Source organism: Octopus sinensis, linkage group LG10 (genome assembly GCF_006345805.1).
Source record: "Octopus sinensis linkage group LG10, ASM634580v1, whole genome shotgun sequence".
Taxonomy (NCBI): domain Eukaryota; kingdom Metazoa; phylum Mollusca; class Cephalopoda; order Octopoda; family Octopodidae; genus Octopus; species Octopus sinensis.
In genome coordinates, this window is record NC_043006.1 from 26534408 (window position 1) to 26562000 (window position 27593).

At 35.3% G+C, this 27593-nt stretch overlaps 1 protein-coding gene across 1 annotated transcript; it reads left to right on the forward strand.

The window, feature by feature from the left end:
- Positions 1-379: 379 nt before the first annotated feature.
- On the forward strand, positions 380-27593 carry LOC115216477 (rho-related GTP-binding protein RhoE). The gene is made up of 5 exons (XM_029785843.2): positions 380-1799; positions 9081-9171; positions 13038-13147; positions 24999-25133; positions 26954-27593. Exons 1-5 carry the CDS (start codon positions 1689-1691, stop codon positions 27197-27199), a joined length of 693 nt encoding a protein of 230 aa, XP_029641703.1. The 5' UTR covers positions 380-1688; the 3' UTR covers positions 27200-27593.

Sequence of the window (27593 nt, forward strand, 5' to 3'; positions counted from 1 at the left end):
AACAAATTGCAGTGGGGGAAGAGATGTCAAAAGCTAAAAAGGTAATAAACTGAAGGTATAGCTGATTTGTGTGACAAAATTATTTCCAATTTTTGCTGTTAGAGAGTACTACTGTTATTGTCCACAAAGACACCCCGCCCCCACTTTTTTTTTGCAAAAAACTTGGCAGCAAATTGTCTAACATATTGTTTTAAAAACGGTAGTGTTTGATTTGAGGGGTATTTGGCTGCTCTTTCTAGCCGCTCATGCGACCGTATAGAGGTCCCCTCACAGCTAAGATGACATGAGGTGAGCTGCAATTGTGAATGTAAGATATGCCTAGAAAGACGAAGAAAAAAAGTGACTGAATGACTATGACGTCACGAAAATAGTAGCCTTTGATTAGCTGTTTGGTCTGTAGTTGTAGAAAGTCTGGTATTTTGCATCCCGGAAAGAGACTGCTTGTTGGAATGGCGAGGAGTCAAGGCTACTTGAGAAGAAGAATGAAAATAGAAGGCAACGACAACGTCTTAGGCAAGCAACAGTAAAGTGGAAAGAAGAAATATGTTAACTTAAAAACATACATTTGCTTGAATGTAGTTCCGGAATGAGTGAACAATTACAGCATCTACACATGCTTATGCTTTTCTACGGTGTGTTGTTTGTCAGAGAAACGTGAGACGTTATCGGCCCAACAGCTGTAACGTAGACGAGTCTTCTGCAATGATCCTCCGCGATGAACAGGCAATCTAACATGAAATATATCCTGCCATGTAAGCTAGCGTGTTGTCGGGGTGCTTACATCAATTTTATTTATAATTTTGCACAAACCTCACCCACCAAACGTCTCGGCCTCAATATACGCTCTGTCACTGCAATGAAGTTTACGTATCGTTTGTAAATTATTTACCGAGGAATAACGAAATTATCAAAAAAAGTATCTCAGCTTTGAGATACATTCTGGAAACTTTCAGAAGAGAAAAATCGTAATTCTAGTTCTGTCTTAATTTAGCCATTTATGTTGTTATTTTCTAGTATTGGATTTTAACTTCATTTACCACTATTACATTACATGTATCTCATGTGCTGTGATCTGTACACACGTATTTCTTAATTGATATTCTTTAGGCTATAAACTCTACGCTCTCTCTCTCTCTCTATATATATATATTTACATATATATATATATATTTGTGTGTGTGTCTCTCTAGATTATCGTCCTGGTACGTCTTGTCTTACTCCACGAAGTTGATTGTAATTTATTTTTTACTTATTTCAAGTATACATTGGTAACTTCATGAAATGTATTACATTCTGACACTGACAAATTTTTATTGTTTTCGGAATAAGTCAAGAAAAATGATTTCATCAAATAGACAAATTTTTTTATGAACATATTACTGGCAGTGAACTGGATTTCTTCAATAGATGGCAAACTTGCTGCCGTATATTTGTTTCATTTATCTAACTATATTTAGTTCCAGTCCATAACTTGAACACTTATTTAAATAAAACAAACTTATAGCTGCATTGACAAGAACAATACTGTAGTAGTAATAATAATAATAGTTGTATAAGTAATTTTTTTTCTAATTAGGCACAAGGCCAATTTTGAAAGCTGATAAAATCATTCGCACTGTTATTTCTGGTACAACTTATGCGAATGTTAGTGTGAAAGTTGAAATCGTTGGTGGTGTGTGGTTTTGAATATGAATCCAATCAATGGGACATGTGTACGATCCAAGTTGGTCATTGTCGGCGATTGTGCTTGTGGCAAAACTTCTTTGATTCATCGATATGTCAATGGAGCCTTTTTAGAGGTAAGTCATACATTCCTGCTCTCTCACCCACTCTCTTTTTTTTTTTTTTTTGTCACTCAACTACTCATCGACACTCCTTATCTCAACTTCTCATCGACACTCCTTATCTCTCTGGTCTCATCTGCTTTTATTTCACTTTCATCTTCCTTTCTTCCCTGCCTTTTCCTACCTTCATCACATTCTCTTTCTCTCATGTTCTTCCACATTTTCTCTACATATCTTTATAAATATATTTACCGTCATTTCCTTTTTTTAACTCGAATATTCGTCATAATTTTCTAAGTCGCAGTTGTAATATCAGCAATAGTTGTATAATTTCTTTCCACAATGATAAAATATTAGGCAATTCCGATACACCCTAAATATCACACATTGTCAAATATATTATGAATTATTCAGGTTCTAGGTAGACGTTGAATATTCATATAAGAATTTTAATTAAAGAAATATTTTCTTAATGGAAAGTAGTTTAAGATACTCTAGGTATTCGGGATACAAGCAGCTATCGGGGTTTATCCTCCGCCCCACCTTCATCTTATAAAGTTCACGTATATAACCTAAATTTTCTGTTAGTGATGTATAACGACATAATATTATATATAAATGTTATAACAGCCAACTTTTTGAAGCTCTAAAAACCCAAAAGAAACATTTTATTTACGTGGTCGATTTGTATGTGGCCGGCCATCTGTTGTAAATTCTCTTCACATAGCTTTACCTATTTTTAAACGACAAATAATATACTAAGCCCTTATAAAAACATTTCCACACACGTATACACTCGGAGATGGCTCTCACAAGAAATATTATCACGAAAGAAGTTTTTTCAATCTGCCATTGTAACTATCTTTCTTTTATTCCAACATAGATGCAATCAATAAGGTTTAATTTCTAAAAAGGCGAATGTAAGATTTGGAAATATTCGTATCTCATTGTCTTTGTAAATGTCAGGCAAACCTCTTGTAGCATGCGGAGTCTGATAAACTAACCCACACGGCTGATAGGTACCAGTGAAAGTAGAATATTGCCTGTTGCCGTCTGGAGAACTCGCACCAGCAGCAGCGGCAGCAGCCTATGGAGGCCTGCTGAAGTGGAACACTTAAATTCATGTTGTTTGAAATAAAAGCATAGTGCATTAACAAGATCCAAGGTGAAATTGAACCAGGAACTGTACTTTATCACTAACCAATTGTTGATCATAACTTTAAATTGTTTAACAACAAAATTGAATTGCTTTCTTAAATTTTTTTGACAAATACCGTTTCAACCTACTTTATATTATATTAGTGACAAAATTATCTTGTTTGCCGTTGTCTATGCACACGCTACTTTTGTCTGGAGTACATCATTTTCTTCAGTTTCTAAGAGAGGCAGCGAAAAAGGTGATTAGTCGGTGCTGACTTCAGGGAGCTAACCCACATAGCTACAGTCATTCATTGATCAGATTTCATATAAGCACAGTCTGTACATTTTGTGATGAAGTAGTGATGTAAAGTATAGTTTAGCAGATGTTGTAAAAATAGTTTAAAGTACGAAAGCGAATGTGTAATTTTTGTTGGAGGGCATAATGACTGAGGGAGTCATTAGCAGTGCCGATTAGAGAGGATGTCAGCAATGGTATTTACATGGGTAAAAAAAAAATACTGAATTAAAACAATTTTATTTTTATAATTGGTAATATAATTGTGTATGTGTGTATGTAACAGTCAGTAGTCAGCGAACACCTTGTGTATTCAGTGAATTTTGTGATCCCTAATGAAACACATGATTACTAGGGGGCCCAACGTGGCACTTCATGTCAGTGGACAATCCAGTCTTGGACAACTAAGAGGCTAACAGTTTGTCACCAACACTATTCACGGTTAAAACGCTTTCAAATGGACAAATCCTTAAACTTGAAAATATCTACGGCACTGTATGAACAATTGCTGTTGGAAGCAAGCTAAAATTGACATGTGGTTTCATGAGCTTTGGTCTAAGAGGAAACTGGATCCCATTCACGTTTTAGTGAATGTTTTGTGATATATTTGTGACATTTGTAGGCGCAGGAGTGGCTGTGTAGTAAGTAGCTTGTTTACCAATCACATGGTTCCGTGTTCAGTCCCACTGCGTGGCACCTTGGGCAAGTGTCTTCTACTATAGCCTCGGGCCGACCAAAGCCTTGTGAGTGGATTTGGTAGACGGAAACTGAAAGAAGCCCGTCGTATATATGTATATATATATATATGCGTGTGTGTGTGTGTGTGTTTGTCCCCCTAGCATTGCTTGACAACCGATGCTGGTGTGTTTATGTCTCCGTTACTTAGCGGTTCGGCAAAAGAGACCGATAGAATAAGTACTGGGCTTACAAAAGAATAAGTCCCGGGATCGAGTTGCTCGATTAAAGGCAGTGCTCCAGCATGGCCGTAGTCAAATGACTGAAACAAGTAAACAACCATACAATATCCCAGACAGACTGACATTAACATTGTTGCCTATATCATTACTGCTCAAGCCAATCAAATTGTGTGTCAGCTTGTCCATCAACTCAGACTGGTGTCAACAGATGTACCTATTTCATCACCTTTCAGAGTAATCAGCAGTTTTAAAGCAGATGCTATATTAATAAGTGACACTGTTAAGAAATATTTATTGTAAAGGGGTGAACCAGCTGGAATTTTAGGGAGTGATTGTTGTGCAGTGCAACTCATCTCAGAGTGGTAGAGCTAATAGACTATCAGCTTGCAGTATACTGGTCAACATAGCTAAAATAACAGTAGTCACAGTGTTTGTGGTTGTGGTAGTAATGGACAGCAGCCAATGATTTCATAAACCTATTATGAAATCATCAATTCAGATTTTATTGGTAACTCAGATATCTCTATGGAGATGAGTAACCAGTTCCACTCACATGCATTCAACTTTGCAGATTTATGATAAAACTTATATAAGAACTATTGTGAGCTTATCATAGTGTCTTTTATCAACAACTCAAATACCCAATCTTTTTATGGTCATATGTTTCTAACTAGTATATGTGCATGCATATATACAAGGTGTGTAAGGTATCTGAGGACAGTTATATACTTACACAAAAATGACTCTTAAAAACAGACAATAATGCCTTTTTACTGAAAAGGTTTTGTGGATAAGAATAAACATACTGTTTTGTCATTTTTATTCAATAAAGTCTCCTTCAGCTTCAATCACGGCTTCTATGCAAGGTCTAAATCACCTACATGCTAGGATCAAGTGGTCTGTGTTCATATTGGACATTACTCTGACTATGGAAGCTTTTAGGGATTCTTTGGTGTTATGAGGGTGCTCATTAACCTTTTTCTCAACTACACTCCATACATAGTAGTCCAATAGATTGAGAGCTGGGAGGCCAAATGTTGGGGGTTATGTGGTCATGAAAATTTTCCGCATTGCTGTAGCCTTGAGTGATGGTGCTGAGTCTTGTTGAAACACGTAAGGTCTTCCATTGTGTACATTATCGATCCATGGCTTAGCTTTATTCAGAACATCTATGTAGGCAGCAGAGTTTACTTGAAGACCTTGTGGAAAGAAGTGAAGCAGCATCACATGTCTTTCATTGCTGACAACCCCCAAAACCATGACAGTTGCAGGAAATTCTGTTTGCGTTACTCTTGGAACTTCCGAAGGGTCTGCACATAGCCATCTGTCATTTCTTCTGTTTACATTCTGATCTCGATCAAAGTTTTTTTCGTCTGATAAGAGAACCAAATGACATCTTTCTCTGCTGGGTTTTTTAAGTTTGTTCAGGGGTCTTTTAGATCTAATTAAGCAATTTTACTGCTTCTGACATGAAATGACCTTTTCTCATCACATAAGATTTGTATCTGATGTCTTTCATCATCATCATCATCATCATTTAGCGTCCGTTTTCCATGCTAGCATGGTTGGACGTTTTACTGGGTCTGTGACCAGAAGGCTTCATCAGGCCCAGTCAAATCTGTCATTGTTTCTACGGCTATGCCCTTCCTAACGCCAACCACTCCGTGAGTGTAGTGGGTGCTTTTTACGTGCACCCGCACTGGTGCCAGACAGAGCTGGCAAACGGCCACGACGGTGGTGTTTTTATGTGCCAAGGCACGAGGGCCAGGCGAGCCTGGCAACGGACACAAAACGGGGCGGTGCTGGCAACGGTCGCGAAACGGAAAGTTCTCTTACATGCCACCGGCACAACATTTCGGATTGTTCCTTCTGACACATGGTCTTCTTTTGCAATCAACCTCATGGATCTTCTGGGATTGTCATCAATGGTCTACTTTATTTGTTGAGTAAATTCTGGTGTTTTAATAGTATCAGTATGTCTACAATGTTTCTTACATTTTGATACTGGCAATACATTTCCGTCTTTAGCCTCTAACTCCTTGTGAATTTTGTAGACGAAGGATCTAGCGACTTTTATAAATCGTGCTGTTTCTAAATTGCTATGTTCAGCCTTTATAGCCACAATGACTGCATGCCTCTTCATTTCTTGTGTAATCATAGGGTCTGCCATTGATAATTCTGAAATATAGAAAATATTAAGTTGATAAATATGCTGATATAGTAAAATTAGTATATGTCCTCAAATACCTTACGCACCCTGTATATATGTAATATGTGTGTAAATGTGTATATTTATATATATGTGTATATGTATGTATATATAAATTTAATGCACAATATATGAATTTATATAATCTGGTGGTAATCACAATCGCTCTTTAATGGACCAGGCTACAAACCACATAGTAAACCAATACGTAGGAGTGTATACAATCAGTGAAGATTATATCATGAGGAGTATATAGAATATGAAGAAAGTCAGGAGGTATGAGATACTGCAAATATATTTATTTCACCAGCTGATATCCATAGAATGATGATCATTTTGCAGCCAGCATCAGGTGCTCTGGAAAATTTTGTCAAAAGTTGGTCTCCCTGATAAAATGATAAGGGTAATAGTATCTTTGCATGAAGGGATGATAGCAACAGTGATCTCTAACAGTCAATGTTCAGAAGCATTTTCTGTTGCCACTGGAACCAAATAGGGCTGTGCTTTAGCTCATGTACTTTTTTCCATATTCTTTTCGCTGATGCTCCAACATGCTTTTAGGAATTATCATGAAGGTGTAAAACTTCATTTTTGCACAGAAGGAAGTCAACAAAAAAAAAAATGGGCCAAGTTTCAGATCAAAGAAAAAAACTAAGAAAGAGATTCTGTGTGATTTTCTATTTGCTTATGATTGCGTTTTGATTTCTCATACATTTGAGGGGATTCAAAAACAGTCAACAGTCAATGGGTTCAGAAACAGTTAACAGGTTTACCACAGCATTTGGACTGACTATCAGCATCAAGAAAACAGATGTTTTATTTCAACTAAAGTCTGAGGCAGAGCATTCAAAAAATTCAAATGTGATTATTCGACAATAAGCCACTCAAATGGGTCAGGTCATTTAAATATTTTGGAAGTACAGTACTCTTGATGATGAAATCAATGTTAGAATATCAAAGGTTACAAGTCCTTTTGGGAAATTTTCCCGTTGTTTGTGGGATGAATAGAGTGTAAGTCTAAAAACTAAAATAAATGTATTTTGAGCACACTTTTGTGTGGAGCAGAAGCATGGACTCCCTACTACAAACATATAAAGAAGTAGGAAAATCTTTCAGATGTCCCATCTGCACAATATCTGCAACATAAACGGCATGATAAGACATCAAATGCCAAAATCTTAGAAAAATGTGATATCTCCAGTATCAAAAGCATGCTGCTGAGAATTCAGTGCAGAGGGTGGGACATGTTCAAATGAAAGGTGATTGCATACTGAAAATTCTTTTGTATGGCCAACAAGTAGAAGGATACTGTGGTAAAAGAAGACCTGTCATTAGGTATAAGGATAAGTTGGAGTAACCACTAAAATCTCTAGAGCTTAATTCAACATCTTGGGAAAGTTATTGCCTCTGCAGGACAATCTACTGAGGGCTACAGATGACATTGGTGCTGAGTCTCAGCTAGGCCAAGATTGACATGGTGGTGGAAATAGGAGGTAGACAGTGCTATAAAAGCAAAGAGACAGGCCTGAAAAGACTGGGAAAATGGTGGAAGCAGAACAATTATTTCATAAACAGAACAATTATTTCTTGCTGCTTCCATTCTCAAGATCCCCTTTTGAATTCATAAAGCATGCAGCATTGGATCTGATTTAAACTCATTTTAAAAGGGTAAAATCAATATGAATAGCCTTTTGCTATAGTATAAAGTAATCTTCAAAGGAGGAAAAAAAAAGACGTTAGAAAGTAAAAATTAATGCTTATTTCACCTAAGTATTAAAAAAATACTCTCAAAGTGATCATGTCAAATATGCAACAGGACTTTTTTCGTACGTATGTATGTGTGTGTGTACACAAATATATGTATGTATATGTGTATGCATATATGTATACATGTATGTATGTATATCTATCTATTTACACACACGTATATATTTCTATACAACATATTTAATGTATGTGTATAATGGAAATGCTAGAAGTGGTGGTTTTCATCTGGGAACAAATCACTGTGTGGACTTTATGTGTTAAGAAACAATATATTCCAGCATTAAAACACTGAAATACATATTTGTCATTCTTGTGATTTCTGGAGTGATTTTGTCTTCTCTAGTTCTAAAGTATATTGTGTATTTTAACACAATATGTCTATAAAGGGATTTTTCCCTGATTAAAGCCACAGCTAGCATTCTAACTACTTATATACATGTTAAGTATGTTGTGTTGATAGAGGTTTTACTACAAAGCTGTTTCCATTGTATAGTTGAAATTTATTCTGCTTATGTGGTGCCTTTTTAAACCAGTGTATAGTTTATACACTATCTGTTTATACTTCAGACCAGTTAATTTGATATTCTTCTTGAAATGACACAAGTACCTGACATTGATTAGCTGTAATAATAGTGAAATGCAATATCTGTCACTCTCTTGGCAAATTCGAAAATAAAATATTTATATGTCTGATTCATTCAAACAGTTTTTTCCTGTAGAAAGCATAGCTCTGCTCTTTTGTATATTTTGTCACTGTTAATAGTTTCTACTTATATGTGTATTTGTAATTTTAACCTCCTTAATCAGTAATTTGAATTCCTTTCCCCTCCCCAAAATAAATCCCCCAACCTCTCCAAAAAATGAGTTGAAGTGAGGAAAGAGGGCATACATGAGATACTTTGCCACAAATTCATCAGACAAAGTAATGTTTTTACAAAAATAATGCGTTTTCCATTTATTATTTTCAGACATATGCTCCGACTGGTTTCAATACCTATAATGCTACATATGATGTATCTGATACATATAAAATTGAAATGTCCGTTTGGGATACTTCAGGTGTGTAATTCTTTTTTTTTTTTTATTTACTTGTGTTAGAGTTCACAATTCCTATATTCCTATCAAAATTAAATTTGTGTAATGATGATGTCTAAAATTTAAAAAAAAAACCATCCTATCTTTCATCATCATCATTGTTTAAAGTCCGCTGAACCTGGAAACGTGGTTGGGAAGCAAGCTTCTTACCACAGCCACACCTGCGGTCTAAAGATTTTTCTTATGCTGTTGGCTATCCAGGATATGTTTATTTGTTAAGGCCAGGAATTTTCTACTTGTGTTTGTCTTAACATTCATGGAGAAAGGGTGGGGCAATCCATAGGGATCTATTTTTAAGCTTCAGTCTTTTTACAGTTAGTGGTTCTTAAATGGGGTCCATGTAAGATTTTGTTGTTAAAGTTTACGTGCAATAAATTGGTTGTACCTCTGCAATTGACAAAATATTAAATTTTTTTTATATAATACCTAATATTTAATGATAAAAAAAAAACAGTAAGACATCAAATAGCTATAGGAATCCAGTAGAGGGGTCCATAAGCAAAACATCCTCTCTTTGTAGTTTCTGTTGGCCTGGGCATTATTATATCAATAGTAGTGGTGGGGGTTACCTTATCAAATATATCGTTACCAGTATTTTTCAGTTAATGGGTCCAAGGGAAAGAACTAGTCTCCCTTTTCCTTCAAGCTCTCTTTTTTTATTTTTTTATTTTTCAAGGAATAGCCGTGTTTATTTTTGGAGCTGAACAATTGCAGGATAGTACACCACACACTATACAAGCCTGTCCGTTTATTTATACTATCTGAGCATGAAACTAATAGTAGCTCACGTCTAAATCTTGTGTTTAATGAATGATATATATTTATGTCGTTGCTATTATGTTAAACTGTTGTATGTTCAAATTTGGCCAAATGCATTTTTTTTTTTCAATATTTAATTTTGCTTGCAATTGCTGGTCCTGTTTCAGATGCCAGGATATGAAAATTGTCAAAGTGTTGTACAACAGTTTAACATTTTTCAAAAGTGTAGTAAGTCCCACATACAACAGTTGCAAAAATACTTCTGACTGAAAATATCATACATGAGTTACAATTTTATGCACCCAGCAAAGTTTATTATTAAGCTGAAACTGTTGCTCATGTAAAAAGAAATGGAATGGTGAAAATATTTTTTCATTTTCTGAAAAAGCAATGTTTTGGACTTAGGACACTTTTGCATAATAGCAACGATATATATCATCATCATCATCATCATCATATATATATATATATATATTTGAATGTATGTGTATATATATATATATATATATATATGCATTCATGTATTGGCTTGAAGTTCGACACTACCCCCTACTCTTCTCCCCTCATCGAACCCATCCTCTGCACTTCTGGCCTCCTCATCCATGCTACCATCTGTTCCACCTGCTCCTGCATTCACTCCCTTGATCACCAACTCCTGCAAGCTTACCTTCTCCTTTCCACCCTTCGCCCTCCACCCTTCACCCAATCTATTCTCTGCTTCCTTCTAGGTCTCAACCACCAACTCTTCAATTTCCTCACACGCACTAAAAACTGAAAATTCCACTTCCTCCGACACCCCTCCCCCCACCCTCTGTTTATTACAATATAGTGTTATGATAGTGGCTTTAATAGAATGATAAATGTATTTAATAAATATCAAGATAAAAAGTAAGCTAAAAAAATAAAGGTAAACAAAATGTCTTCAAATAGTATGATTATACTTGGAGATGCTTGAACTGAATAAATTCATTCCTTACATGAGAATTTGTAGTGCAGAGTTTTGATATATGGAGTGCATTATATAAATTCAAAAGTGATAACTGTGAGTTTAATCTACATTTAAGTACATTATACTTACATTTAAGGACCTGTTGTGCTCCATAGAACATGAGTTGCAACTACCCCTACCCACTTTGTTTAGAAATGCAGTATGTATGATTGGTGACGATATATTGATCACAATATTAAATAATTGCTTTGGTGGACCAGTAGGCATGGGTATTGAGAAGTAGTAATACAACACATAGGTGGGGGTTTCAAATCTCTTCCAGAACTTACAAGAGATCTAGTTAAAAAAAAAATTAATGGCAGTGCCCCAGCATGGCCACGGCTCATGAGCTGAAACTAGATAAAATAAATAACTAGTATTCTTTAATGTAAGTCCCAAATAAATTAAGCTAATAAGGTGTCAAGTGCTTGTTTATATCCTTAAATTTAGATGCTACTGCATCTAAATTTAAATTTGGATGCAGCAGTGCCCATATAGCGATGTCCTTTATCTGGTGTTGTTATTGAACTAATATATACTATATTAGTTCAAAGACATTGGGTTATTTAAAGGACATTTAGTAGGATTTACAATTACATTTATTATTAGGGATATTAGTTGAAGAGTTATTGTTTATTGAATTAGTATTATTGTTACCATTAGAAGGGGACATAATTATCGTATTTTCTATACTAGATTTAGATATAATATTCACAGAGGATGTAGGGTTGCAATTATTACTTGGATAATTAGAGGCATGTTCCCTAATACTAATCCTGTTAAATTTCTTATTGTTAGTTATAACTATGTTATTGGCTAGATTTGGTGAGGTAGAACATGCAAGTTTCATTCTATATCTATTATTATATATATAAACATGTGTGAGTGTATCTATCTATGTATATATTCTTCCAGTATTGCATCACACTCAGATTGTAATGGCCATTCTTGCTCTCTGACTTTGCCATGACTTGGGTAGAGGCAATGGAGAGGTTGTGTCATAAATTTGTGCGGAGGCGACTGGGCATTTCCTCAATTTTCAGCTCAATTAATTCAGTCTGTGCACCAAGACCTCGAAGCCCTGGCAGCCAATTTCATCATTGGTGGAGGAATTTAGAACCGTCAAGGCTAAAGCAGTCTGACTGAATATTACTTTTATCTGAGGTTGAGAATGTCTGACACACCAACAAGACCATAAAGTGTGACAAGTGGAGAACCCTGGAAGTTGTGAAGGCAGCAGAAATGTACTGAGAGTACCAGGATAGCCCTTCAGAAGAAAAATGATAGAGGAGAGTAAATGAATAAAAACAAACAAGAGGTTTTTTGGAGTGTATGTATGTGAGTAGAGGTGTACAAGTGTGGGAGTATAGTGGCATGGGATAGTGGGGGTGATGGTGTATAAGTGTTATCATTGTGTGTGTGAGAAATGCATGGAAGTGGGGGTGGTGGCAACAGGTGTGAAATGAAATGGAAGGTAAGAGGAATGGGGATGGTGTGGTAGAAGGTCCATATGTGTAAGGATATGGTTATGAGATACTGTCGTTAGAGAAGTGAAAGACAAGACGAAAAGTAAATACAATGTAAAAAAGAAAGGAAATAAGTTTTGTGTTTAAGTGAGTGAAATGAAAATTAGTGGGGTACATGGAGGGGCTATATATATATATATATATGATTCAAAATGTGACCGCGTGTGTACCGTTGGCGATTTTTTTTTTTTCCTCTGTCTTCCCTTCTCTGGATCTTTCCTTTTCCTATGTTTCTGACGAAGAGCTCCGCTCGAAACATAAAATCCTCCTTCTTCCCTTCCTTCCTGAACGTCCAATAATACTATATTTGTTCCACATCCTCGCGTTGTTGTGTTTTCATGTTTGGATTAACTTTATATATATATATATATATATATATATATATATATATATATATATACATACATATACATACGCATACACCTATGTTTTTACTGATAAATATTTTCTCAATTAGTTTAAATTCAATTAAGAATTTTAGAATTTTGAAAATATCTAATGCTGTTATATATATGTGTATAATTTTATGACCACTTATTCTTGTTTTTTTATTGCAGGGGATGGAGGATATGACAGGGTACGCCCTTTATCATATGCTGAAGCAGATCTAGTAATTATATGCTTTTCAGTCGCAGATCCAGATTCACTAGAACATGTCATGTCAAAGGTGAGTTAAACAATGGTTTATAATATGTCACCTCAACCCAGCTATTATCAACATAACCATCTTTAACACCTGTCTGAGATGAGTTATTCATAATGATTATAATTTTTCAGGTTATTAATCTCTATAAATTATATATTTCATCTAAACACCATGTGAAGGATAATTTATAATAACGGTCTCATTGTTTTTCAATAACAGAATGAGAAAATATATTCTGTACTTGAGATAAATTAATTTACCTGTGACAGCTTATTCATATTATAAAATTATAACATAATGCAAACTTCAAAGTCAACTGAAAGAATAAATTACAAAAGTTTGGTAAATATATTGATTATAGAAATGAACATGGCATTCTACAAATTTTGATAGTTAAGTATATATATGCACACACGCACATGCACCACACATACATATTGGGGAAGAAGATAGAATACTAGCCATAGATGAGGTGGACACAAACTCAGCTGTTGCCCTGATGCTTTCCCAGCAATCCTCCTCAAATCATGCAAACGTGCCCTGGTAAAACTACTACAGATTCTCTTCCAGAGTTTTCTTGCAAATGGCAGGCTGCCAAGCAAACTGAAGGATGGAATAATATGCCCAATCCATAAAGGAGGAAGCAGAGCAGATGCCAAAAATTATAGGCCTATCTCTCTGACTTCACACATCAGCAAAGTCATGGAACAAATAGAGGAAACTAACTGCATTTGTTGAAGAAAGCGACTTGCTGAGTGATACCCAGCATGGTTTTTGACCAGGTAGGAGCTGCCTCTCTGTATAGATATATAAACCATGCTAGCATGGAAAGCGGACGCTAAATGATGATGATGATAACGTTAAGTATGTTTTAAAATGTATGGGCTATTTACAGAGTGCTTATAGAGAGCCAATGTGAGAAAATACAGAGTAGAGAAAATTGAAAATGCAAATCATATTCCCCTAATGAATATGATTTGCATTTTCAAACAGATTCCCCTAATGAAATTAAGGGTATAGCTAAGAATAAGGAAACAATAGTGCAACTAATAATGCTTTAGAAGTAGCACTACATACTAATGGAAATAAACTATTGACCCCAAATACTAATGTAACAAATAATAATAATCAAACTCTAATGAATTTAAAATCAGGTCCCATATCCCAATCAAATGATATTAATAATGCTGGCTATATAAATAAGAACATTAATAGTAGGTTGCCACTGAATAAAATTTGTAACTGCAGAGCTCCCAAAACCTGTCCACTTGCAGGATCATGTCTTCGATATAGTGTTGTGTATAAATGTATAGTTAGCATACCCAATAGACAAAACAAGATATATTTAGGTAGTACGATAGATTTGTAGGGGTGCTTTTAAGTGCCACCGGCATGAGGGCTAGTCAAGCAGTACTGGCAACGACCACACTCAAAAGGTGTTTTTTACATGCCACCTGCGTGGGAGCCAGTCAGGTGGGACTGGCAATGACCATGCTCGAATGTTATTTTTCATGTGCCACTGGCACGAATGCCAGTAAGGCGATGCTGGCAACGATCATGCTTGAATGGTGCTTTTTACGTGCCACTGGTTCTAGTGCCAATCAGGTGGTACTATCATGGGCCACATCAGCAATTTTGATTTTACTTGCCTCAACAGGTCTTCACAAGCAAACATTATTGTCCAATGAATGAAGGGTACTCATAAGTGGCATAGGTTATGGGTTATATATATATATATATATATATATATAAACTCCAAGAAAGTTAGAGGTTGTGAATCCAACCCACTCAGGGATAATATCTATCCAATATACTGCTGGTAGAATACCCAATTATTAATACACAAGTGTTTTTTATTGCATTGCAATTACATTACCTAGGGACAAAAATTCAAAATCAAATCTGACTTTACTTGTGCTTCAGAAAACCTGATTTATATTATAAGATGCTCAGGCTTCCACCAAAACTACATACATTCCACAGGATTATTGCTCAGACACAGATGCACTCTGCATCAACAGCAGATTGCATTCCCAGAATATAGAATGATACCCTTTAGTGAACATATTGAGAAATGCGCAAAGCAACTGTTACCACAATTTGTAATCGTTCCATTCTATCATTGTGCCATTGGAACACTGACGCAAGTTAGATTAAATAAGGAAACCTTCTTCATTGAAAACATACATACATATATATAATATAATATAATATAAGATATATTTAATCTAACTTGCGTCGGTGTTCCAATGGCACAATGATAGAATGGAATGATTACAAATTGTGGTAACAGTTGCTTTGCGCATTTCTCAATATGTTCACTAAAGGGTATCATTCTATATTCTGGGAATGCAATCTGCTGTTGATGCAGAGTGCATCTGTGTCTGAGCAATAATCCTGTGGAATGTATGTAGTTTTGGTGGAAATTAAAGAAAGGAAAATACGCACACTTACATAGTTTTAATATAATTTTTAATATATCAACCGGTTTCGCTATCGCTATTAAAAAAAGGAAAATACGCACACTTACATAGTTTTAATATAATTTTTAATATATCAACCGGTTTTGCTATCGCTATTCATGAATTTGAATATATATTTTTTCTTAAGAAGAAATTTTGTCCATGTGTGTGATGAAATTCATGAGTAAATGACTTCACAAGTAGATAAATAAAGGGAGGTATTTGGTTGTCGTTATTATTGTTATTGTTGTGGGTAAGGGAGATAACTGTTCAGCTTTCGGTAATGGGAGGGGAATATATATGTTTACAGACAGAGACAAGATTCAAAAACCTTGTTTAGTGAGGGAATTTATGTACAGTGATGTAATCGTGAATTGAAATATGTAAAAAGATAAAAGTTGGTTATGCGTACATATTAAGACGTGTTTTGTATTTTTCAATGAAAAAAGTTTCTTTATTTAAACCTTCTAGTTGAGAGATTGTGTCTTTGCACTGGTAGAAAGGAAGACTGTGAAAGTTTTTCTATATGTGCACTGAGAGGAATTTGTCTGTATTGCGGGAAATGGATTTGCTCTTTATGTAGAGTGGTTCTCTTTCTCAAGGTCATACTCGTTTGTCCAATATAGTGGTGTCTGCAACCCGAGCAGGTTATTACATAAATTAGGTTCTCAGAGGCACAAGTGAAACTAGTTTTAATTGTGAACCTCTGTCCTTGTTTAAAAAGGAAATCCAAGCCTTCAAGCAGGTTGGGGCAGGTTCCACAGTTTGCACTAAAGAGACTACCAACAAATGCGAAGCTTTGCAAAACAACCAAGAAACCAACAGTTGAAAAATGTGGACGCCCAAACTGTATTTTTTCTGGAATTTTAATACGTCCTTTATATGTTTTATTATCCCAAATTTTTAGTTTACCAAATATTTTATGATTTTAAGCGTAAATTCACTGTATTTTGTATGCAACACTGATTCTTATATATTTATATATATCATATGATGTTTATTTATTTATATATTATTATATTTTTAAACGTCGGACTTTATATCTGTTCTGTAGATATAAATGAATATATGTATGTATTTGATCTTTCTGTGTGGATTTTAGTAATGTTCCTTTATAGTTACTGCTCGCATTGCCTCTGCTCAGATTAAGAAGTGTAATAATAATAATAATAAGGCCTGAAATTTTGTGGGAGGGGACTAGTCGATTACATCAACCCCAATTCCTCTGTTGGTACTTATTTTATCAACCCTGAAAGGATGAAAGGCAAAGTCAACCATGATGGAATTTGAATTCAGAACGTAGTGACAGGCGAAATACTGCTAAACATTTTGCCTGGCATGCTAATGATTCTACCAGTTCACCACCTTAATGATTATTATTATAAAATAAAGAAAAGAAAAGAAAAAATGAAATTTAAAACTTTTTTTAAAATTAATGAAATGAAAAACATACATGCATATATATATATATATATACATATGCAAAACATTAGGTAAGATTGTTTGCATATATCCCTTATGCCATTATACCCATCTTGACCAATGTCTCTCACTATAATGCTAAAGTTATCTAGGGAGCCTGCTGAAGGATTTATTATAGAAGTGCTTATGGTGTATTGCTAATTCCTACCTATGATTAATTAGGTTACTCTCTGATGTATTTGGAGTGACTCTTCTAGGCAGAGTTCACATCTACTACTTCTTATTTCATATGGTTTTGCTTGACTTAAGATTAACCGTTTTAACCCATATTTTGTTGGGTTTTTTTCATCCCTGAGTTGCCATATTAGCTTACTAAGTGATATTGTGTTTTCCTTATTTTTGTGTTTGAATGATGTGGTGTGGTTATAATAGAGCTCAAATGTCGTTGATCAACATCCTACGTAATAGTTTTATTATGGGTTACTACTGCACATTCGTTGACTGTTCTTTTCCAGACATGATTTATTTAAAGGACATTCTCTATCTCCCCTACTGTTACAACTGGCCCTGTCTTTCCAATTACTACTACCTGTGTGGTTATTATCCCTATTATTATTATTATCGTTATTGTTGTTGTCATTTCTATTTATATTACCCTCTCCATTGGTTTTACCATTGATATTAATGTTTACTACCTTTCTGTTATTTTCCATGCATGCATTTCCTGTATTATTTGCACTATCTCTATTACACTCTCCATTGGTTTTACCATTGATATTAATGTTTACTACCTTTCTGTTATTTTCCATGCATGCATTTCCTGTATTATTTGCACTATCTCCACCTCCATTCTCACAATGTTTACCCTCACCCTTCCCATTGCTAGCTCTGATTCACTCGCTACCGCTGTTACTATCAGCAGCTTAACTAAAACATTTTTCACTACCACTATTATTCCTAATTTAGTTGTAGGTACTCCTATTATTAATATTATTTATACATTCCCTCTGAAGCTTGTTTTTACATATTTTAGTCTGGTCTAGGTCTGATGGGTCTATTGTTTCTAATTCCCTTAATCTCCAGTTCTCATGGAACACTTATCTGTGTTAGGTTCCTTGTGGTGGAGTAATAAATATCATGGTGTGCCTCCCATATCTGCTCGACAGAGGGAAATGTTTGTCATGGGCTGGGACTGCAAAAAATTTTCTTGGAATGTTAGTGGTGATTTGGACCTCAAATGGAGCATTGAACCAGATAGTTTTCATAGATTTCTCTTTCTTTTTTATATAGTTGGAATCTATAGTTTGATTTTTCCTCCCTGTATCTTACCATTTGTTTATTCTCATCTTTGTTATCATTATAACTATTTTCAATTCCGTCAAGGTCCTTATCTCTGCTATCTGATTCAAATAGCTCCATATTCCTATTATATCTGTCATTTATGTGTTTGTCTTCAGGTGGATCTAAGATCTTAGCCATCGGATTATCCTTGCTGTTCCATTAACATATGCAATTTGCAATTCATGGGGAACATCCCACTCTATGGTGGCCCTACCATAAGATGAACTTTTGTCTTTAATTTCTTATTGCATTTATTCCCCCTTTATTTTGAAATCCCACCATTACCTCTCCGGTTTGAACTTAAGTTTTGTAAGAGATGTGATGTCATTACTCGTACATGAATTGCGACAAGGTATATATTTGATTTTTCTGCCATAAGTGGCCTCCATTAATGACATTTTGTAGTACCCCTGTGACTTTTAATAATGTCCCCATTTGCCAATACCCTAGACATGGCAGACTCCCCCATGTGGATAGCGTTTATGATAATTTATGGATGATTAACTCCTCAACTTACTAACCTTAAGCTTTCATTTTGCTTAGGAAAAGGGTGATGTAATCCAGTGCTGACGTCAAGTGTGGTCTCCAGAAAATTAACTCTACTATACTCAGTTTCTGTTGATATCTTATATCCTAAATGTTTAAAGAATTTTATGAGTGTCTTCCTATACATCTCTAGTATGCATATGTTACAATTTTGTACAATCTGCCCCTAGTTTTAGAAATTCCACTCCTTTGCATTTTAAAATGTAAATGCTTTCTAGATCTGCTGCTTGAGCTGAGTCTCTCAAACTCATGGTTATATCAAAGTTATTAGGTGTCTTTCCTCATCCAGAGATTTTCTTCATATTCTATAATCATGTTTCTAACTTCTCTTATAATATCTATTTTCTTCCTTTGCAAAGAGTTCTTTCTAGCAAAGATTAGTGCTTTGTTTAGCAGTATGGGATTGATGAAGTGTAATAATTGGATAATGTTTATTTGTATGAATTTTGTTTTCTCCCTGCCCCTAACGTTCCTAAACCAGTATACTACTTCAAATGAATTAGACCATAAATCCAGCTTGATCCTGTTTCTAAGAGTGGGTATGTATCTGTCAATTATCTGTTTACTTAGTCTTTCTAAGTCTGAGTTTGGATGGGTATATAAGCCTGACTGTGGGTTTGGTAGTAAAGTTAAGTTTGTGTCCTTTTAAAGTAATCCTTGGTGGGGGCTAATTCAGTTTTGCACCTCTCCTTGAAAAATGCATTTTTTTAAAAAGTTTTTTGCAAATTCCTATGTTTTAGATGTTGGAGATTATGAATATGCAAAAAAAAAACTTTTCTTAAACAACCACCCACCCCACCACCACCACTCCCATTTAAAATTTTGAACTTTTTCGAAATTTTTTTCCCCTATGATGGAGATTCGGGATATGCAAGAAACTGCATTATTTGAAATGCAAAACTGCATTAGTCCCTGCCCCCTTGGTGTGTTAGGTTTGTACAGCTCTGTTCTATCATCTATACTGAGTTCATACATTATCCATTTTACTTGCCTTATTAATATTAAGTAAGGTAAAAAGCACCATCCGTTCGTGGCCATTGCCAGCGCCGCCCCGACTGGCCTCCGTGCCGGTGGCATGTAAAAGCACCATCCGTTCGTGTCCGTTGCCAGCCTCGCCTGGCCCCCGTGCCGGTGGCATGTAAAAGCACCATCCGTTCGTGGCCATTTGCCAGCTCCGTCTGGCTCCTGTGCGGGTGGCACGTAAAAAGCACCCACTACACTCATGGAGTGGTTGGCGTTAGGAAGGGCATCCAGTTGTAGAAACACTGCCAGATCTGACTGGGCCTGATGAAGCCTTCTGGCTTCACAGACCCCAGTTGAACCGTCCAACCCATGCTAGCATGGAAAACGGATGCTAAATGATGATGATGATGTATGTTCCATTATAATCCTATCATCCTTTAAAATCTCCTTTCTGATTAAGCTGTTGTAATCCTTATAATCCATGTGGTAGACATTCCTTGTTTTATCTGAATGTTCTCCAGGTTTGCTTTTACTTTCTTTAGTTATTTAGTGTAATTTCCTGAGGTGTAGGTTCTGTCTTAGTTAGTGTTTGTGGAACTTGATGTCCCTAACTATGTTCTACAGCTCTTCCTAAAATTTAGCCATGCAAGGGTTGAAAGGTGGGTTACCTCTGCTTCTAAATTCACTTTTCCAGTCTACTTTTGTTTTAGTGTTAATATCACTCCAGTTTGCTCTCCACCTCATTCTTCTTATAATCGCATTGTTTTTTTGTTTTTGTTTTTTGTTCAGGGACTTTAGTAGCTCCTTCTTAGGTGGTAGAGGTATGTCTTAGAGTGATATGTCTATATGTAAATTTTCCATTCTATTAAAATAGTTGTTTGTGAGGGATTATCAGTCTGGGCAAAATACTTCATAAGCTCTCTCTTAGGACACTAGAATAACAATATTGTTTAGATTAGTAAAGAACTCTGTGTATTCTAATGGCAGGGTGAGAGCTTATAGTACGTCACTGTTCCCCCCATGCTTGTACCGTCTCTGCAGTTTTCTGCTTTGTTATGACCAGAAATGGCTCTGTTGAAAGTAGCACTAATTTTTTTTAGATCGTTCGATTTTTCTCAACTGATCAATAGATTGATTGAGTAAACAAACCTGTCAGTAACAGGTATATAATGACTACTGGTAACAGCTGTAAGCCAAATTTGCTGCAATAAAGAAAAAATATGTAATGACCATTATACATTGTGTTGTACATACATACATACATATTCTTTTACTCATTTCAGTCATTTGACTGTGGCCATACTGGACCACCACTTTGAAGAGTTTTAGTTGAACAAATTGACCCAGGGCTTTTTCTTAGGCCTAAAACTTATTTCATTAGTCTCTTTTGTTATACCACTAAGTTACAGGGACATAAACACACCCACACTGGTTGTCAAGTGGTGATGAGGGACAAAGACACACAGATATATATATATATATGTAATGGGCTTCTTTTCAGTTTCTGTCTTCCAAATCCACTCACAAGAATTTGGTCAGCCCAAGGCTATAGTAGCAGACACTTGCCCATAGTGACACGCAGTGGAACAAAACCCAAAGCCATGTGGTTGGGAAGCAAGCTTCTTTCCACACAGCCACTTCTGTGCCTATACATACATACATGCACACATATATATGGATTTATGTATATCCATATACATGTATGTCTGGATGTGTATATGTGCGTATATCTACCTGCATGGACATATTTATGTATAGCTTTATGTAGCAAAACTCTGCCTCAGTTTGAACTTGAAACAACTGTTTCTTTTCCATTTAGAATGCTTATCATATTGTAGAATGCTGATTCTCATTCTCTGGATTCAAGTTGTCTGTCTTCTTTCAAGTCATTTTCCCTATTTTCAGCAGTGTAAGCAAGGGTATGAAGCAAGTCTTTGTAAACTGGATTTTGTCCCTATGGTTTTAGGCTACATACTTTTTATTTATTGAGTCAACAGTTTAAGTTGGAAACAGGGCTGCATAATTTGTTTCTAGAAAGAGTTTACACTATTTTAGCATATGAATAAGTAAATTTTTTTAAGAGGTAGCCCCATATTACAAATTCACGTTTGAAAGATATAATTTAAGAACAATAAAACCTATATCAAAGAAACATAAATAAGCCAAAAAGATGTAGCCACAGGAAAATATGGTATAATCCTTTATATAGTATGAATGTGACCACAAATGTAAACTTGATGATTTCTGAAACTTATAGATACCCACTACTCACGCTTGCAAAAATATCAAAAGATCTTTGATAGAAACATTGTTAAAGTTAGCTATAGTAGCCTCTCCAACATAAGATCTACAATCTTCAATCACAATAAGACTAACAATATGAGGAACATCTTTATAAATCTTGTAATTGTAAATCCCTCAACAACTTCCTTTGAACAATATGTGTTGGGAAAAAGAACTGTACAAGGCTAACATTACTGACATGAATGGTACCATGAAACTTACATAGGAATGACTAGAAATATCTTTAATGAATGAAAGACACAACTTGACTTTGTTTAAGGATAAGAACAAATGACATGCAATATCTTTACTCAATAAGATATGAAATCTTAAAGACAGGGGTTGGACAATCCCTGTATAAACTGGAGTATCAGAGCTAAGGCTAGCAAATATAAGGGATGAGGCAGCTAATGCAACTTCTGTATCACAGAGAAATTAAACATCATGACATTAACAGATAAGTTTTGGATATTACTTATATGTGCAATATTCATAATAGACATATACTCCCAGGAATTCGTACTGGAATTCTAAATGGCACACATATGTACAGCACATGCATAACATATATTGCAGGCATCACATGATTTACAAAACATGTGTTAATAAACTTACAACTTTATAGACTAATTTATATTTCTAACCTGTGAAAGCCCCATAAATGATAAGATACACATGCACATACATCCATAAAATGCATGCTGGATACCTTAGTATAAATTCATATATATTTATATATAAGAGTATGCACAAACATTTTCACATAATGTAAATCTGTGTTGAATACAAATTTTTGCAAAAACCCAGGGCCAACATAAGGGAAATAACAATTATGAAATAACATTTAAAAAGTCGCATCTCAACTGTGTATTCATTTTGAAGTCCTACATAGTATCATGTAGCCTTGTGTATTCTTATCTAAAATGGAAGCAATTACCAGTCTCTTTTAGTGGAGCACTTGAAAATTGCGTAAATTCTTTTATCATAAAATCATTGATAGCATTGTTAGTCTACAAATAAAGAATCTTTATCCATCAAATGTGGTGTGGAGCACTCATTCTCACTGTTCAGTACTGTCATGTGTATTAATGCTTGTTTTTATATCAAATTATATATAAAATTATTTAATATTAAACTAAAGGATCACTCAGTGAGTGCGTGTTTATTAAACTTTTATGAGGAAAAGGTTGGCAGTAACTTTGAAGTTTTAGCTTGCTCACTTTCATCAAAATTTACTATACTTGGGTTCTTTTTGACTTTAGATAATCTTTTGTAAGTTGGTTTTTTTTTATGGAATAGGTTCATGATAATTGGTGTGATGTAAGTAGGTCTGGGAAGATGTGTAGTGAACAGGATAGAGGAAGATAAGCAAAGTATGTATTTGTAGGGTGTGAATTAATTGAAAGTTATTGTGAGAAGATTTTGATGAAATCGTTATTACTTAGAGTTCAGTCAAGTGTGTAAGTAACATGTGTAAACAGGTGTTCCAGTTCAGGTCCTGACTTTTTTTTAATATAGAAAGTTGACAATATATGCTTTTCATTTCTGAAGTTACAAACATTTACTTACCAGTTACTGAACCTATTTCAGTTATACATTGGCTATGTGTTCACTTGACTGAGTCACCAACATTGAAGTCCTAAACCATGCCAAGACACCCAGCATATTCACCCTGCTCCAACAGTGCCATCTGTGCTGGTTTGCTCTCATACATCATAAGTTGGATAGAAGGATCCCAAAAGACCTTCTGTATGGGAAATTGGCAACCAGTATAAGAGCATGAGGATGACCTCAACTCCATTTCAAGGACATCTGCAAGAAAGACACAAGTCAACAGATCTAGATATCCTGAGATGGGAGAAAGTTCCAAATGATTGCCCATCCTGGAGACATATTACACAAGGAGACAGAGCAAAGGGAAGAGAAACTGGAACTTGCCACTAAAGAAAAGCTTGCTTAAAGAAAGGAAAAATCAGTAGCACTGGTGGAGAACTTCCTTGAATGCAGTTGCTGCATGTGAGACTGCAACTCCTGTTTGCCTGTATAGCCACAACAGATGCTGCACCACAATCATCAGCTGACACAAAATTCTCCAGCTGCAGGTCCTTGGTCTTTTGAAACCAACAGATCCCTATCTATGTTCACTTACATGATTTCTAGACCCCATTCAGAATGAAACCTTATTGCATACAAACATTTATAATCTTTACTTGTTGGCTGGCATTGCCTTGCATGAGGGATATTGCCAGCGAAATTGTCTAAGAGATTAGTCTGGGTTTTGCTGTTCTTTTAAATTTTTTAACAAATTGTTGCAAAATATGTTTTCTAATACTTCATTAAATTTCTCATTTTTTAGTGATGAATATGTTTTGTTCTTCTTTTCCTTCACCCTATGACATTTGTCCTTAATTTATTCTATATATCTCACTCGCATTCTGATATTACACATTTGAATTTTTTTCACTCTTGGTATCTCATTTTATCCCACCAAATCTTTCACATTGTATCAGTAGCTTTACAAAATAGTCTTCTGTTGTTGATTTGTTCCTTAAATAAATTAGGGCATCCTTCTTTTCATCCAATTATGAAACCACTTCTTCAGTACAAAATATAAAGTTATTTGTGCTTTAGTTTTTGTTTATTATCAATATATCCAGAGTAATTTTCTCATTTAATAAAATTATCTTAGGAATTAATATATATTTTACCAAGTATTCTCGACACTGTTGCGTACATCGTATCTTTGAGAATTATATTTTTAACTAATCTGCTGGCAAAACTTTTTTTTCCCAAAAAATTATCGATCAATCTTGTGTTTCAATAACTAATTCAAAAAGTTCATTTCTGTATCCTAGTGGTTTCCTGAAGTTCGAGAACACTGTCCAAGTCAACCCATTATGCTCGTTGGATGTAAAACAGACTTACGATCAGACCTGCAGTGTATATCAGCCTTGGCAAAGAAAAAGCAAATCATGGTTTCTTATGATCAAGTAAGGAAATAATTTTCAGACAATTCTCTCAGCAATTCCAACTTGGCATTTTAAAGTATTAACCCTTTAGCATTTAAACTGGCCATATCCGGCCAAAAGTATTCTGCCTGTTTTATGGTCAAACTGGCCAGATCAACCCTACATTATCGTTTTAAAAATTAACAGCTACCTCATCAAAATCTCATAGCTGCAAGATAATGCATGATTAATTCAAAACAATGTGAATGAAGAAGCATTGATTTTGGCAGAATAATGCGAACACTAAAGGGTTAAGTTCTTTCAATAGCACATTCATTCACAAATTTGAAATTATGTACAATAAACACAAATGTTCTACTTTTCATAATACCTTGCATTATGCATATTTCAGCCTACCTTTGTCGCTTCCTTCTTTAATTCACTCTCTATCTGTCTGCTTATAGATATATATTTACATGCATATATATACATACATGCACACATATATATAAATACGTGCACACATCATCATCATCATTCATTGTCCCTGTGGACATGGGTTGGACGGTTTGACTGGGCTGGCACGCTGCTGCACCAGGCTCCAGTCTGATTTGGCATGGTTTTCTATGGCTGGAAGCCCTTCCTAATGCCAACCAATCCAAGTGTAATGGGTACTTTTATGTACCACCAGCATGGGTGCCATTTGTGTGACATCGGGATGCTTTTACATGCCACCAGCACAAGTGCCATTTGCATGACACTCATATCTGCCACGACTGCAATTTTGCTCGGCTTGATGGGTCTTCTTCTCAAGCATGACATAATGCCAAAGATCTTGGCCATTGCCCCCATGAGGCCCAACACTCGAAAGGAACTTAGCCACTTTGCCTCCATGTGGCCCAACATTCAAATGATGCTCTTTACTTGCCAACGGGTGCCAGTTACCACAACTATGATTTCACTTGGTTTGATGGGTCCTCTCAAGCACAGTACATTGCCAAAGGTCTCAGTCACTAGTCATTGCCTCTGTGAGGCTCAAAGTTCAAAGATCATGCTTCACCACCTTGTCCCATATCTTCCTGGGTCTACCCTCTATCACAGGTTTCTTCCACAGTTGCCACTTTACACAGCTGTCCTCATCCATACACATCACATGGCCATACCAGTGCAGTCATCTCTCTTGCACACAGACATCAAACAATCTGCATTTCACTCTGAGAGAGAGGCTTTTTGTTGCCAGCAGAAGTAGGAGCTCTCTGAACTTTGCCAAGCCTAATCTTATTCCTCACAGCTACGCTCTTGGAGTATCCACCTCCACTACTAACTTGGACACCTAGATAATGGAAGCTATCTACGACCTCATTTGTTACATTTGACTCAAGCCAAAAATCTTGATCCTGTGCACTGCTTCTTAGTGTAAGACAATATATATATGAAATAAGCAGAGTTGATTTTGCTGGTATCATCACATATATCCAATGGTTTCTAGCTGTTGCAACAACATATAAATAAATCAATTAAGAAGTTGACGAAACCAATGACTATCCTATGCTAATCCTCTCTTTGTTGAATGTCATCCCTTTGGAATTCATTTTCCACCTATATTTTCCCTACTTAAAAATATCCAAATTGAACATCAATCTTATCAATTTCACTAGTCTAAGAGAATTTGGTATTTTTCTTTCTTCCTGACTAATCATCATCATCATCATAATACATATAAAAAATATTTTCGAAATGTTATATTTATATATGCTATGAATATATGTTAATATATAGTTTTTACTAGTAGACCTAAACACTACATACATATTTATGTATTCATCTTCAAAAGAATTAAATAATGATGCTCTTTTTTATAGGGATTAAAAGCAGGAAAACATATTGGTGCTCTTGCCTACTCTGAAACAACATCTAAATCTTCTCAAAGGAGTGTTGGTGATGTAATAGAGATTGCAGCACTTTCTTCTGCTGGAAACAAAAATTCTACTGAAGCACCTAACTTCAAACGACAAAGATCTTTCATGCGACGGAAGAGATTTAGTGGATTAAATGATACAAAGTCACAACTGCGAAAGGATGTAGTGAAGAGTTGTGTTGTTATGTGATCTGGTCTAATAGCCATTGCCAATTTCTTTGTTCCATTTATTAAAAGAAAATGAAATGGAGAAAGTTGATAAAATTGTAACAATAGTAGTTTCCTTACAACTACAGTTAGTATTTAATGAACAAAGAGTAATTTATATTGTTTCATTATCGAACCATATACAACGTATAATAAACTAAGTTGTGAGGTTCTACAAAACATGCATATACTTCAGTCAGCTAAATATCAATCTTAACAACCATTTGAGAACATATTTCTCGTTACGTTATCACTCAGTATTTCCTTACAAAGCAAGAAATGCAAGTTATGATCAAGAAATTGGTGTATACCTAAAAATTAATGTTGCAAGATTTTGTATCAATGTTTTTTAAAAAAATATTACAAATTTCCAGCTG

Excerpts from the sequence above, each read along its gene's own strand:
- LOC115216477 (XM_029785843.2), top strand. The coding sequence starts at position 1,689 with ATGAATCCAATCAATGGGACATGTGTACGATCCAAGTTGGTCATTGTC. Across the intron at positions 1,800-9,080 it reads TCAATGGAGCCTTTTTAGAG|ACATATGCTCCGACTGGTTT; the intron begins GTAAGTCATACA and ends TATTATTTTCAG. Across the intron at positions 25,134-26,953 it reads TCATGGTTTCTTATGATCAA|GGATTAAAAGCAGGAAAACA; the intron begins GTAAGGAAATAA and ends TCTTTTTTATAG.